The 14,747-nt window shown below is 39.8% G+C and overlaps 1 protein-coding gene across 11 annotated transcripts in view; it reads left to right on the top strand.

The window, feature by feature from the left end:
* ZHX1 (zinc fingers and homeoboxes 1) overlaps positions 1-13,590 on the top strand; it is a 33,052-nt gene extending 19,462 nt beyond the window's left edge. For 9 of the 11 annotated variants that reach the window (XR_005593132.1, XR_005593133.1, XR_005593129.1 and 6 more), the window contains 2 exons: positions 1,317-4,697; positions 11,408-13,590. Coding sequence is in view for 1 of the 11 variants with exons in the window: in XM_039521254.1 (XP_039377188.1) it covers positions 1,541-4,153 (2,613 nt within the window). In the remaining 10 variants the exon portion in view is untranslated. Of the gene's footprint in view, positions 1-1,316; positions 4,698-5,269; positions 5,384-11,407 lie in introns of all 11 variants that reach the window. The other 2 variants (XR_005593134.1, XM_039521254.1) reach the window with 2 other exon arrangements.
* Positions 13,591-14,747: the final 1,157 nt, after the last annotated feature.

The raw sequence follows: 14,747 nt of genomic DNA, 5'->3' as shown, positions 1-14,747 counted from the left end.
TAAAGCTGAAGACATTGTCCTTCTAGTTGAAGTCTGCTAAATACTATTCCCTTTGTAATGCCATCTGAAATGGATTGCTGCTCCGTGTTCTTCTCTAATTGAGGACTCTGCCACCTTGGAAGCTAAGGACCACATTCAAGAGTCAGACTCTAATCCTCTGGCTGTAAACTCGTGTCTCTGAGGATTTTCTTGTGTAGAAGCTAACATTTGACTATATTTCAAGGAGAAAACAATTAAAGAGATTACAACTCTCTGCGGAAGTTTGTGGGACACTTTCCTATGCACTGTGCCCACAAGATGAAAGTCAATCCTTTGGCATCTTTTAGGAATACAGTATATGAAATTGCTCTCTTTCTTAATTTATGTAAATCTGCATAATTTGGTATATTTTTAATTGTAGATCTATTTTGTATCTGTTCATTCTTTCTCTTCTGAGAAATGGACAAGGATCTCTGTGCCTGAAGTGCATAATTTTGGTTAGTGTCCCTTCGCTGTTTCAGCCCATGTTTGTTCTGGTGTAATTCAACCAACCATGTTCTCAGTAGTCGCACAGTGATGCATGCAGGCACACTTTAATTAACCAGCCTGTGTAGCAATTAATTTAAACTAGTTAGAAATAGAATTTTCAAATCCTGAATTTCAGTGATATTTGGGGGACAGAGGATGAGGGCCTCCCCCCCTCTCTGCCAGAGTGCCATTAAAAAGGGCTCTAAAAGTCCCATTTTCACACTGAGGGAAGATGGCCCCAGCATAGATACTGTGGAAAACCACCATAAGGCTGTCTTCCGAGGACCCTCCTCAGAAGCCCTGGCATATGGGGGTGTGCCAGGCAAGGTTGGTCAAGAGGGTTGTGTCAAGAGAGGGGCCATAGCAGGCAGCGCTGTGGCCCATAGAACCCCCTGGCAAGGCTTCAGTAATTTCAACAGAGCACCCTGGGATTGAGAAGGTGCAAACGTGGCTTAATGCTTCTGATCTCAGAATTGAACCCAGCCTTTAAAGAAAAGGAAACAATTGGAAAGTCACTGTTCTGATGCCATTCCATGTTTGATGTCCTTCATCTGCATTGATATATATTAGAAATCTTTGACACTGCTAATATAAAGAGTCTGATCTTGTCACACTTACTTCTGTTGAGTAGTACCTTACTCCTTGATTAGTCCTATTAATTTCAGTGGGTCCACTTTGGAGGAAGTAAAAGTGGCAGAATCAAGCACATAGCGTTAAATTAATTCTAGTCACAGAATATTTTTCTGGCTAATGAATATAAATTACTCATTTCTAACTTATATAATGATGTTTTCTCTCCTTTACTGCAGGTGGTGGAAATGGACTTTAAGAAGCTGTGACTCAACATTTCATCCTTGAACTACAATGGTTTTTTTAAATTTGATTGCACTACAAAAAAGCTGCTAATGGGATAAATGCTGAAAAGTTTCAAGAATTGACTTGAAGTACCAAAAGCCATTACTGAAAATCAAGAAGAGCTTGAACCTACATCAGTATCATTCAGTCAATAATATTATTTCCTCACAACAACAGAATGGCAAGTAAACGAAAATCAACTACCCCGTGCATGGTCCTAGCAAGTGAGCAGGATCCAGACTTAGAAATGATATCAGATTTGGATGAAGGACCTCCTCTACTTACACCGGCAGAGAATGCTACAGCTGAGAGTATATCAAGTGATGAAGACATTCAAGAATATATGGATTCAGACAATCAGCAAAATAAAAAAGTTGAAGGTGGCTATGAATGTAAATACTGTACATTTCAGACACCAGATCTAAATATGTTTACTTTTCATGTTGATTCAGAACACCCTAATGTAGTATTAAATTCATCCTATGTCTGCGTGGAATGCAATTTTCTTACCAAAAGGTATGATGCTCTTTCAGAGCACAATCTGAAGTACCATCCCGGAGAAGAGAATTTTAAACTGACAATGGTGAAACGTAATAATCAGACAATCTTTGAGCAAACCGTGAACGATCTCACTTTTGATGGGAGTTTTGTGAAAGAGGAGAATGCTGAGCAATCCAACACCTCAGAGATCCCCTCATCAGGAATCTCAATTAGCAAAACCCCTATTATGAAAATGAAAAACAAAACTGAGACTAAACGAATTGCTGTTTTCCACAATGTAGCTGAAGACATTCCTGGTGAAGAAAAGGAAACTGAAAATGAGCCAGACTGTGAGGAAGTAGTCGAAAACCCACAATCAGCAGTTTCCGAGTCCAAAATGAACAATCCAGCTGCTTGCAATGCAGCAGATACAACTAGCACCGTAATGACTCCAGCGCCAGTGATTCAACCTGGGGTGGCACAGGTAATAACTGCAGTCACAGCTCCACAGAACTCTAACTTGATTCCAAAAGTCTTAATACCTGTAAACAGCATTCCAACCTACAACACTTCTTTGGATAACAATGCTCTTCTGCTCAACACCTATAACAAATTTCCCTATCCAACCATGTCAGAAATTACCGTTCTCTCTGCTCAAGCTAAGTATACCGAGGAACAGATTAAAATATGGTTTTCTGCCCAACGTCTGAAACATGGTGTGAGCTGGACGCCAGAGGAAGTGGAAGAAGCGAGGAGGAAGCAATTTAATGGCACTGTGCATACTGTACCACAGACAATTACCGTTATTCCAGCGCACATTTCAGCAGCTGGCAATGGTTTGCCATCCATCTTGCAGACATGCCAAATAGTTGGTCAGCCAGGTCTTGTCCTCACTCAAGTCGCAGGTACAAACACTTTGCCAGTAACAGCCCCTATAGCTCTGACAGTAGCAGGAGTCCCAAATCAGACACAGTTACAGAAGAGCCAGATCCATACCGCCCAGCCTGTTGCAGAAACCAAGCAAGTAGCTGCCATTCCAGCCCCTCAGCTTATCAAACACGAAACCACATTAGTAAATCCGGATTCATTCGGCATCCGTGCAAAGAAGACGAAAGAACAGTTGGCAGAATTAAAAGTCAGCTACCTTAAAAATCAGTTCCCTCATGATTCAGAGATTATTAGGCTAATGAAAATAACGGGCCTGACCAAAGGAGAAATCAAAAAGTGGTTCAGTGATACACGATACAACCAGAGAAACTCAAAAAATAATCATGGCATTCATCTCAACAACGATTCTTCCACCACCATTATTATTGATTCAAGTGATGAAACAAATGAGTCCCCAACAGTAGTCACACCACAGCATAAGCAATCGTGGAATGCTTTCCCTGATTTCACCCCACAGAAATTCAAAGAAAAGACCGCTGAACAGTTGCACAACCTCCAAGCAAGTTTTCTCAATAACCCTGTCCTGACAGACGAAGAGCTGAATAGGTTAAGGGCACAGACTAAACTGACCAGAAGAGAGATCAATGCCTGGTTTACAGAGAGAAAGAAAACAAATGCTTTAAAGGAAGAAGAAGTTGACTTAAAAGAGAGCAATGCAAGCAGCTCAAAAGATGAGGCTGGAGAAACTTCTCAAGGAGAGGGATCTGTATGGCTAAGATCAGGGGGTTCTGCAAGCAAGGTGGGTAAAAAGTCACCAGAGCAGTTACATATGCTTAAAAGTTCATTTGTCCGTACTCAGTGGCCATCCCCACAAGAATACGACAAACTGGCAGAAGAAACTGGCCTTCCAAGATCAGACATTGTTAGCTGGTTTGGAGATACTCGCTATGCCTGGAAAAATGGTGGTTTGAAATGGTACTATTACTACCAGGGTTCCAGTGGGAATTGTATGAATGGTCAAGCCTTTGTCAGAAGGAGGGGGAGAGGGAGACCGAAAGGAAGGGGAAGAGGAAGGCCTCGTGGGCGGCCTCGGGGAAGCAAAAGGATAAACAACTGGGACAGAGGATCCTCCATCAAATTCAAAACTGGAACAGCAATCCTTAAGGATTATTATATGAAGCATAAATTCCTCAACGAGCAAGACCTTGATGAACTTGTAGCCAGATCTCACATGGGATATGAGCAGGTCAGAGAGTGGTTTGCAGAAAGGCAAAGAAGATCAGAGCTAGGCATAGAGCTGTTTGAGGAGAATGAGGATGAAGAAGAAATGCTGGATGATCAGGAAGAGGAGGAAGAAACGGATGATAGTGACACTTGGGAACCCCCCCGACATGTTAAGCGTAAACTCTCGAAATCAGATTGACATGTAAGTTTGGGGCTTGGGCAAAAAACCCATAAATTATATTTGACATGATTGTGAAGAGCCAAATAGTTTTTAAAGGCTTTCCGTTTTAGTGAACACCTTCCTAGCATGTTTCCTCCACCTGAGAGAGTGGACAAGATGCTACCTGTGCAGCCACCAAATATTTGCTTCCTGGCTAGCAGAGATGGACATGCTAAGTGCTAGCCCAGGGTTTGGAACTATAAATCCAACCCAAATTCTGCTCCTCCTCCTCCTCCTCCTCCACATCACTGCTGAGCGCTCATCATTTAAGTGACTATTTATACATATTTAATTGCCTTGCATTTAATTCAAAAAACAAACAAACACAGCTGCATTTTTCATTGTTATAGGAGAACATTACCCACTCTTGGAGGAGGAAAATACAAAAACCTAATATGTCTTTTTGCAAACCTCGCTTTACCTCCTAAGGCTTCAGAGCTTGGGGTGTTTGTTTTTTAAAGGAAAGAATTCAAAAACAGGAAAGAAGGGGAAAAGTATGACAAAAGAATCAATAACCACAGGGGTGAGAATTACTTGGTTTTAGAAACTAGATGAAATGATTCTGTCATGTTTTTCAAAGTGTTTCGGGTTTACAGAACTTGTGCTGAAAATGTCTTTATCATCATGAGCTGAGTCAGTTTAAATGTAGGGCTATAAGATGCTGTTCATTAAACTTAATCAGCATATCCAGAAATCCATTCTACATCCATGTAATTTAAATGCATGGTAGACCTGATGTGATCCATATCAGCATTCATTTTTTGCTTACGCATTTGCTCTTATGTTGGAAAATGGTAACATAAAAGTCCTTGAAATCAAATTCTGGATTCTGAAAAAGGTAAATATGCAGACGAGTTAGGAAAGTTGCTTTAAAAACTATTCAGAATCAGCTGCTTTGTTTGGCAACAAAGACATGAAAAGACAGGGCAGAGATTAAAATTCACTCAGTGCTAGGAAAAACACTTCACCTTTTTAAAGTAGCTATAGAGCACCATTTTTTTAATTCCTATAGAAAATTAAAACATGACTGCTATTGCCTCTTAATCTTTGGGTGTAACAAACTATATGTACACACGTCTCATTTTTCATCTCTAGTGGCAGCCCAGCTGAACGATTTGCATGCAAGTTTAACCAAACTTCATCCTAATGGATTCAGCCCATCAGTGTGATAATTACTTCTGTGAATGTGCAGGGCAATAAAACTACATGGTCAAGTATCCTGGTTTAAACTCAAAGTTGGACTTACCTGGACTGAGCTCCAGAATTGTTTGAAATTGATAGGGAATGTCTTGTGAATCTTAAATATTAGTTTCTCTAAAAATCAACCAGTTGGTCCCAAGAAAAAATAATTTCCAGTGCTTGAACAGACCGCTTTAAAACAATGGTCTAGATCAGGGGTCGGCAACCTTTCAGAAGTGGTGTGACGAGTCTTCATTTATTCACTCTGATTTAAGGTTTCGCGTGCCAGTAATACATTTTAACGTTTTAGAAGGTCTCTTTCTATAAGTCTATAATATATAACTAAACTGTTGTAAAGTAAATAAGATTTTTAAAATGTTTAAGAAGCTTCATTTAAAATTTAAATTAAAATGCAGAGCTCCCTGGACGGGTGGCCAGGACCCGGGCAGTGTGAGTGCCGCTGAAAATCAGCTTGCGTGCCACCTTCGGCACACGTGCCATAGGTTGCCTACCCCTGGTCTAGATTCACTAAATACAGCTCAGGAAGGTGCCTCACACTAAGGATAGACAGTCAGTATTTCTACTGCCATCTTCCCTTATCCTGCTGGAAGGAGAAGCAACTTAAAATTTTGCTGAGTCTTTTAATTTCTCCATGGAGAGGAGATGCTGAAACAACATTCCTGGTCCCCTGGCCAATGATGTCAACTTTTTGGGTGGCATTAGCCCCCCACAAAAAACATCCTATTATCACGTACATCCTCCTTTTGTGCCTTCTCCCCAGTGGGCACTCTGCTTCCAGGGGCCTGTAGAAAGCAGTGTAAACCTGAGTCAAATCTAGCCCAGTGTTTCTGCACCTTCAGTAACCAAGTTCAGAACTCCTGGGGCTCTCTTCTTCCTCACAGAGATAAGTGGTGACAAAAGATCAATCACTTTCTCTCTGACCATGGGCTTCTGAAGCTGTGGAAACCTTAGTAGCAGTAGCTGTTACAAAGTGCTCTCTCTCGCGCTCTCTGTTTTTCTGTGATTATGGCTGACACCCAGATCAAACAAAAAGGAAGGGCAAAATATGCTTTGTCTCGGGGAAAAAAAACATCTTGCAGCTGACTATTTGTGTTTAACTTGTGCTCCTTCTCCAGACGTATCTGCAGCCACCTCTGTAATCGCATGTCTAAAGTGCTGACTCAGCTGCAGGAGGATATTCTATCTGAAATTCCAAAGCATGTGATTGAGTGTGTTCGCCTTGTCTGTTCAACATTACAGACAAATGTTAAGGCAGTATGCATTTGAGCATATGTTGCAGGATTCAACTTTGGAAGTATCAGGTGGCTTGAGGGAGCAGAACAGAGCACCAAAAGTCCAGCAATGTGATTGATCCTTTGTTGGCACCTATCATTGTGAGCATGAATTATAACCCCTCCAATCTGAACTGGAATATTGAGAAACGTAATTACCAGTTACAACTTTGGGGGAAGCGCACTGATGTTTCCAGTGGAGCTCATGACACTGCATATATGCTAGTTTGACACAGATCAGTGTCTGGCCTATTCTTTTTGGGCTTCAACTTCTAAAAGTATCTCAGTGATTAACAAATACCCTTGTTAGGCTGATGCTGATATAGATGAGGCTGTTGCACAAGCTAGAAAGAAAACCTTTTTTTTAAAAAAAGCCATGTTAATTTCAAGCGCCATTGCAAATGTAGGGTCAAAAATCAGTGTTTGCCAAATGGGAAACGATAAAACCAGATGGGAGAGAAACGCTATTTTTAAACTTCCAAGAATATTAAAATAAACCCTGAAACTCCTTAGCGCTGTCTCTCTAATAAGCAAAGTCTGGACTTGCCTTAATATTTAGGGGTGGCCAGAAATTTAGATTTTTCTTTTAACATTATGTTAAAATAAACTTTTTTCCTGTTTTCTTAAGAGATTGTTTTTAGGCCAATAGTGAACTGAACTTTTTAAAAATGTGGTATGATCTAATTGGGAAGATCTCCAGAGCACTTTGGTTGTGGTCTCTTAACTATCACCACATATGAGATGAGAAAGAGATGAAGGGATAATAGATTTAAGTATTTATTCTGATACTCCTGGGATGAAAATCTTTCAGTAAAATACTCTGAGGATTACTTTGAACATATACTGGGACAGATTCTCAACTGGTATAAATGATACAGCTCCATTGACTCCAATGGAGTTACAGTGATTTACACAAGCTGAGGATCTGGACCACGACCTCTTTGAATTCTGGAAGGTGTAAAACAAACCAAACACTGGGGGCCTGCTCATGGGAAGTGCTGAGCATCCACTGCCCTTATTAAAGACAAATGAGCGTTCTGAGCCTCCCAAGATTGAGCATGATGATAAATTTGATGAACCAGTTTAGTTAGATTAACCAGTGAAGTTCCTAGGAGTTGTGTGCACAGCACTGCTCATAATCTGGCCCTATTAACAGACCCTTAAAAGAAATAATTAGCATTTATACATTTCTGTGGAGAGGAGGGGGTTCCTTCTTATGGATGCTTCTGTCATCTCACCACAACTGACATGAAAATGAATCACTAAAAAGTATTGTCTGTGTGGAAGGCTGCAGGATTGATTGTCTGTTGTTTCTGTAATTGTAGCAATGGCAGGTAAGAAGCAAAATGTACTTTACAACAGTGGCTCCAAAGTCTTGTTGCTCAGCCCTGCCATGCTTGCCTGCCTCTGAGGGTTTGTTTCTGCTTGGAAAATGACTGAAATAAACTATTCTGGAATAATCATCACTTGGATTAAGCTGAATCAGAGAGAGGCACTCTTATTCTGGAATAAGAGTGTCCATACAGGGTCGTATACTGAAATAACTAATTCTAATAATTATTTGGGAATAGCTATTTTGGTAAATTTCCAAATGTAGAAAAGCCTTTAATATGCTCTCTCCAGAAGTAGCCTAGGCTCTCTGTGACGGCATTAAAGCATGTACTATTGAGTGGGAGATGGAGGGAACTAGCTAGGAGAGCTCAAGTCTTAACCCTACGTAAATGGCAGAGATTAAGAACCACTATTTTAGACCACACCTTGAATGTGGCTGGCTGAGAACAAATACAGAGCTAAAATTTTCTCCTTCCTTTTGCTCTGATGTTTCTACCAAGAATATCTGATCTGATTATGTAGTTGCTGCTGCCTTTGAATCTTAGCTGATGGAAGAATAAAGACATATCCATGCCAGAATGGAGAGAGACATGAAGTAAAAGAAACTGGTGCCTGGGTGGGCTCATGGTCCAGTGTTACCATGGTATGCTGCCTCCTGGGAGAATCCCTCAAGCACTATGCAACCAGCTCACTTCGTTCTTAAGGAAGAGGGACGTTTGATATCTTTCAAGTGATCCTCTCCTCCGGACCCAGAAGTGCTGTTGGCTGGCTGTAGAGGGAGTCCAAGGCAGCCTTCTAAGGCCACACGGTTGAGAACCAGCCAGAGATAGGCCCTTTGAGAAGAGGGGAAAATGGAGAAGCCTGGAGAATTTTTCTTCACTTGCCCAGAAAAAAAATCCATTTCTCTTAAAATGTCATAAGCAAACCATGATCCATTTCCTGTTCTGTCAGAACAGTAAGGGGTAGTAAGCTAGGTTTGCCCCTCTCCTCCCTCACGTTTAACTATTATGAACCTCTGCATAGCGTTGAATGCAAAGAATAAGCTAATTCTTTTTCTTCCCTTTTTTCTACATCGTGCTTGAAGTTGAGTGATTTTCCCCCAATACGTTATAAAAGTTGGGCCACTCAGTGTGTGCATTGTCCACCAGAATATTTAAATTGCTATTGAATAAATTCATATGAAGCTTCCATCCCTAGCTGTAATATTGATCGCTGGCGATAATGTGACTGCATTACGCCTCCTCAAGGAATCTTTCACATATTGCTTACTGACTTTGGGCAAAATCCTGTCCCCTTTGTGATTGCTGGGATCTCTGATGCAGTTGAACAGATTTCTTTTTGCTGTACAGGGTTGGGGCAGGATTTCTGAAGCCACTGCACAAGAGGTACAAAGTCCAGAGATGTAGATCCATTAGCTGTTCTCCCCCTGAAGTGGGAGCAGAGCAATGGCTAGGACAACTGCAGTCTCAGGCCATGTAATACCTGTGCTGCCACTCCTCAGCTCAAGGTAGGAGAGGGGTATTGCCCCTTTTGCACTAATGGATTACTGTAGTTGGAGCCTTAGTGTTTCCTTCTGTAATTATGACAGGCTTGGCTTCAGCCACCTGACTCCAGTGGAGCCAACGCCGTATCTGTATATATTCGTAGTACCTCCCAAGGAGAGAAGGCAAATTTTCAAGCTGCTGTCTTGCTAATACCCAAACCCTAACCTGGAAGCTTGAAAACTGGGCATGCAGTGAAATAATATTGACTGTTAGGGATTTAATTGGGCTTTGCATGGCAATAGGGCTTAAAAAACATTTAGATACTAATGAAGAGACATGAATAATAGTGATCAAGAGATCAATAAATATATTGAAAATTGTTCATACTGGTAGAATCATAAACTACAAATGGAACAGATCTATAAAGGATTCCATTCTCTACCCCTCCCTATGCAATGCTGGATTGTTTCCTGCTCTGTCTAGGTTTTAAATACCTTGTGTGTCATAGGATAAACAAACAGCAAATAGCATGGCAGGGGCTTCTTGGTCAAGTTACTTTGGAGCTTTTGTACTGTATTAATATTATGGAGAAAATGACTCAAAATGAGGACAGTTAAAGCAGAAAAAAAATTATAGTTCTTTGCACTTTATATAGCATTTTTCATCCCACTATCTCAAACCAATTTACAGAGGTGTGTATTATCCCCATTTTAAAATGGGAAAACTGAGGCTTAGAAGGGTTAAGGCCTATACTCTTAAACTTTATGGCCTGATGGTTTCCCAGGTATTGAGTTCCTGTATGTGTCACTGACTTCAGTGAACTCTCGGGGTGCTCAGCGCCTCTGAAAACTCAGGGCAGTTTTTTAGCTCCTTGACTATGAGTACTAAAATTTGAAAATTTTGGCTTAAGCAACATTCCCTCGGTCACAGAGCGGTCAGTAATAATTCTGTGGCACTCTTCACAGGAGTATGCATTAACTTGTGTCCTGGCCAAGTTCCAGCTTTGATCATCGCATTCTGTCTACCTAAATTCTCTCTGCAGTTTGTTATATATGGTACTTGCCTCCTCTGCTGTCCTAAACTGTTGTGTGGTGTGCATTTGTTTGTTTGTTTTCCCCACACAACCTCCACATTTCACCCCACAGGTGGCAGCACTATAGTTGTGGAAGAAATGGTGCCTGGATCTAATAGTCTAGCTTATATTTCAATTTCAGTTTGTAGAGCATTTGGAGGTGAAAAGTGCTAGAGACATCTTGGGTTTTATTTATCACAGCACAGCAAATTAAGTTGCAATATTATTTGCCTTCTATTGAGTAAAGTGTTCCATATACCTCTTCAGATCAAAAATATTCCATGGTAGTTTCCCTAAATTATCTGCTAACATAATGTGAAAGCATGAGTTGCAAAGCCATCAGCTGTGTTCTGACAAGACAAACCACAGAAATTCCTGCTATGTTATGACTTCCAAGTAGCTTTCTTCCCTAGTCCCAGCTTCTGACAATGTTTCTAGATATGTCAAGTAGTCTGATCTGGGCATATTTGTAGTTTGTCTAATACCAATATTAAAAATTAATTGTCCTCCCTGGGAAGGCTTTATTTATAGAAAATGTTGCACTGGATTCCACTCTTCATGTGCACAGGAGAGTTAACAGGAATCTCATTGGTTTACATAAATGATCGTGCTCTGCAGTTTTCAGTAACTGCAGTATATTTGTGTCTTGTTTCACATGTGAAATGCAATTAAGTTAATACTTTGTAGGATATTTGAAGTACTAGAAAAGTGATTGACTAATGACCAGCAAGGTTTTGGGAGATGACCAGCATGAAGCAAGCTGTATGATCTATGCCTGGTGTATGTAATCATGTTAAAGGAAGCCAACGTGGCATTTTAGAAAGAAGTGTTTCTCTTGAATGATTCAGTAGCTTACAGTGTCTTTCCTTTGTAGCTGCCCAAAGTGGTGAAGGGGAAGCAAGATATCTGGTTTACTGTGAATGGGCCTAATCTTTCGTGAAACCAAGAAAATTTTGAGACACACACAGGATTGAATACTCAAAAGGATTGGAACTTAGTGTTGTGCCAAAGTTAAACTACTGCAGCTGGCAGAAGTTCTGCACTGTAAATAGAAGACTGATTAAAAGACTACTTGTAAAACAAATTTTAATACAGTACATTTTTATTCTGATACATGATGGAAACTTTCTGTTTTAGACCTTTTTTGAAGGGGCTTCAGTGAACCACTAGATTTTTGTCCTCTATTTTGTCCAGCTTAATACTGTACGTTCTAGTAAGATGGGCTTTATTGCCTGTGTTCTTTGATATGTGATTAAGCTTATAGCTTTGAGTGACCAAACATTTTACAGAGTAAAAGTTCTTAGAAAAAGTAAACGTAACTGATATTTGTGTCTTATTTATCAGGCTCTGCACAAACTTTGAAAGTTGTGCATGCACTTGTACAACTTACACATACAATTGGGAATGCATGGGATTCTTCTCAATATTACAAAACTAAGCCTTTGTGGCGTTATGGATCATTATGGATCTTGTCTTTGGATTATTTTTTTTTAGATGAAGATATGAATGAGTGCCACTGTTAAATACTTGTAATATTTCCATTCCTGCTTTCAATAGAGGCCTATTTTGCTTTAACACCTGAAGAAAATAATGAGAGAGAAAATAAAAAGAAGCTGTCAAAAGAATGAATACTGAGGGAACCACTGAAAATAAATTTTGTACCAAAAATTTGAAAACAGAAATAATGTAATATGTCCTTACTGAGTGGGTGTGTGTTTGTAAGGATTATGCAGAAACTAGGAACTGTCTTTGTTCAAATATGTAGCAGTCCAGAGTTTTTCTAGCATCATTCTCTCTGTTCGTTGTTAACTACGTTGCCATGTCAGGAGGCCTGAACATTCATGTAAACTCTTTCTGTTAAGAGTAAAATAATTTTGGGAGGATATTTTTAAAGATGACAAAGGGGATTAGGCACCTAATTCCCCCTGAAAGTCATTGGGAGCTGAGCACCTAAATCCTCTTTGTGTCTTTTGAAAAATCTCCCCATTTGGGGCTACAGGACAATTTTTTTAAATGTGCTTTTTCTTCAGAGAAATTTTTTTGAAATGAGCATGTTCCATTTAAAGCCCGGCTCATGTATAAATAACTGCAGAAAAAAATCCTGCTTGCTTTCATTCACACAAACTCCCAGTTGGAGCCAGTATGTGAGCTTTACCTGAATAAGACTAAGGGCTTGTCTACATGTACAAGTTGTAATACTTTGACTATACTAGTATACTTAAAGCGGAACAACTCCCTAGCATGGATACACTGATATCTATATAAGGATGGTTTACACTGGTATAGCTATTCCCATACAGGAAGAGGAATAAGAGATACTGGTGTAAAATAAACACGATTATTGATAGTTATACCAGTCCAAAAACTATAGACAGGCCCAGGAGTTAATAGCTCCCTGTTTGTGCAACTCATAAAATGATGCATCGTAAAAAATTTTTTTACTGAAGCATTTGTCAACTAACAAAAGAAATACAGAGGAGCCTTGAATATGCATGCTGCTTTCATTTTTATAAATGATTACCTTTTTTAACTACAGCTTTATTAGTAATTCCAAAATACTGCGATTTAGTTGATATTTTTGTAACAGACCAGCTGGCTTTGTGAGTTGGTGTCTTTTTTTTTTTTATTTCTTTTTCATACTGCTGTCAACTACTATTTTTTAATAATGTAAAATATGCAGAAATCTTGTGCACTACTTTATTTTTCTTTTTTACTCCATAGAGCACTCAGAAGTGTAATGTTAAATTGCTGGTGGGGGGTGTTTTTGTTTTCTTTTTTTTCAGCATTGCTGATTGTGGTCTTTGATCTATTTGACAGTAGTTTCTTAACATTTTCAGCTGTTGAACAGATTTGTTGTGCTTCAGGTATTGTAAAATGAAGCCTTTGAATATATTTATATTATCTGTTTCCACTGCAATAATGTTTAACCATCTATAGTTGTAAATAATTCTTACCAGTGTGTGTTTCCTTACAGGCTCAATGCTTAATGCTGATCTGATGTTTGCTAGCTTAAAATATTTATTTGACAGAGAAGAAGGGAAAAAAAAAATCTGTCTCACCCAGTTGATTTGTGTCTTTGAGTGCATAATAAAGGTCAGCATTCAGTAGTCATTTTCTTTTTAGTGATTTTCCATTTTCTTAAATGAAAATCAAATAATTATAAAGAGAATTAGTGACGCCTCTCAAGATATAAACAAAAATGGGTTGCTTAACGGAGATGGTCTCTAATCAAAGTGCGGTCACGTGGTATTTGAAGCCTTTAAAGAAACTTTTAAGATGGAATGTTGCCTAACAAGACCCTGACCTTGCAATTTGTTGCATGCAGCAGACTGGTGCGCCCATGTGGAATCCCACTGATTTTAATGAGGCTCAACATGGGCACAGAAATCGGTCTGCACAACAACAAAGTGCAGAAAGAGGCGCTATATCTATATTGTGTTTGTGCATTTGATGGCAGTACTTCGGGCCCCATTTTCCACTTGCCTTGTGTAGTCACTTACATCTGTGCAGAGTGAGTGTAAAACACTGTCATTCTGAGTTGTTAGCAATTTACACTTGCTTTGCCTACAAGTAAATTACTGTGCAAGGTGCAAAGCCGTGGAGAATCAGATCATATAGTGAGTTTCCCCTGTCGTCTCTTCATACAAGAGGAGAGAGAAGAAACACTTAAACAAAACAAAAACTAAGGAAAGAAAAAGAGAGGAAAATCTGACTGTAAAAGCAAAAATATTGGCAGGGTGACTTGGGTAGGTATAGTGCCTGGAACTACTTTTAAATTGTCTAGCTTGTCTGAAGGTGTCCCTTTAAGACAAGAAACTGAGACAAGCTTATAGGAAAGGCAGTTCAGTTTAATAGATGCAGTTACAACTTCTAAGCAACTAAATATGGCTACCAGTACCCAGAAAAAGTTTTATATAAGAAATGGGTGAAGCTCTGAGCTGCTACCCAGGGGCACTCCTGGTCCACTTCTGGCTGCAAAGGTTCACAACAGAGTTCTGGAAGAGTTTTTCTGCAGGACGGGAACAGACCTTTAAGGTAAAGCGCCCATACAAAGACACACATTCAACACAGGCTTAGTATGTGGGTTCATTCAAGTTCTTGTATCAGAGGGGTAGCCGTGTTAGTCTGGATCTGTAAAAGCAGCAAAGAGTCCTGTGGCACCTTATAGACTAACAGAAGTTTTGGAGCATGAGCTTTCGTGGGTCAATACCCAC

Source organism: Mauremys reevesii, linkage group 2, assembly GCF_016161935.1.
Source record: "Mauremys reevesii isolate NIE-2019 linkage group 2, ASM1616193v1, whole genome shotgun sequence".
Lineage (NCBI taxonomy): Eukaryota > Metazoa > Chordata > Testudines > Geoemydidae > Mauremys > Mauremys reevesii.
This window is presented reverse-complemented; position numbering and strand designations above follow the sequence as displayed.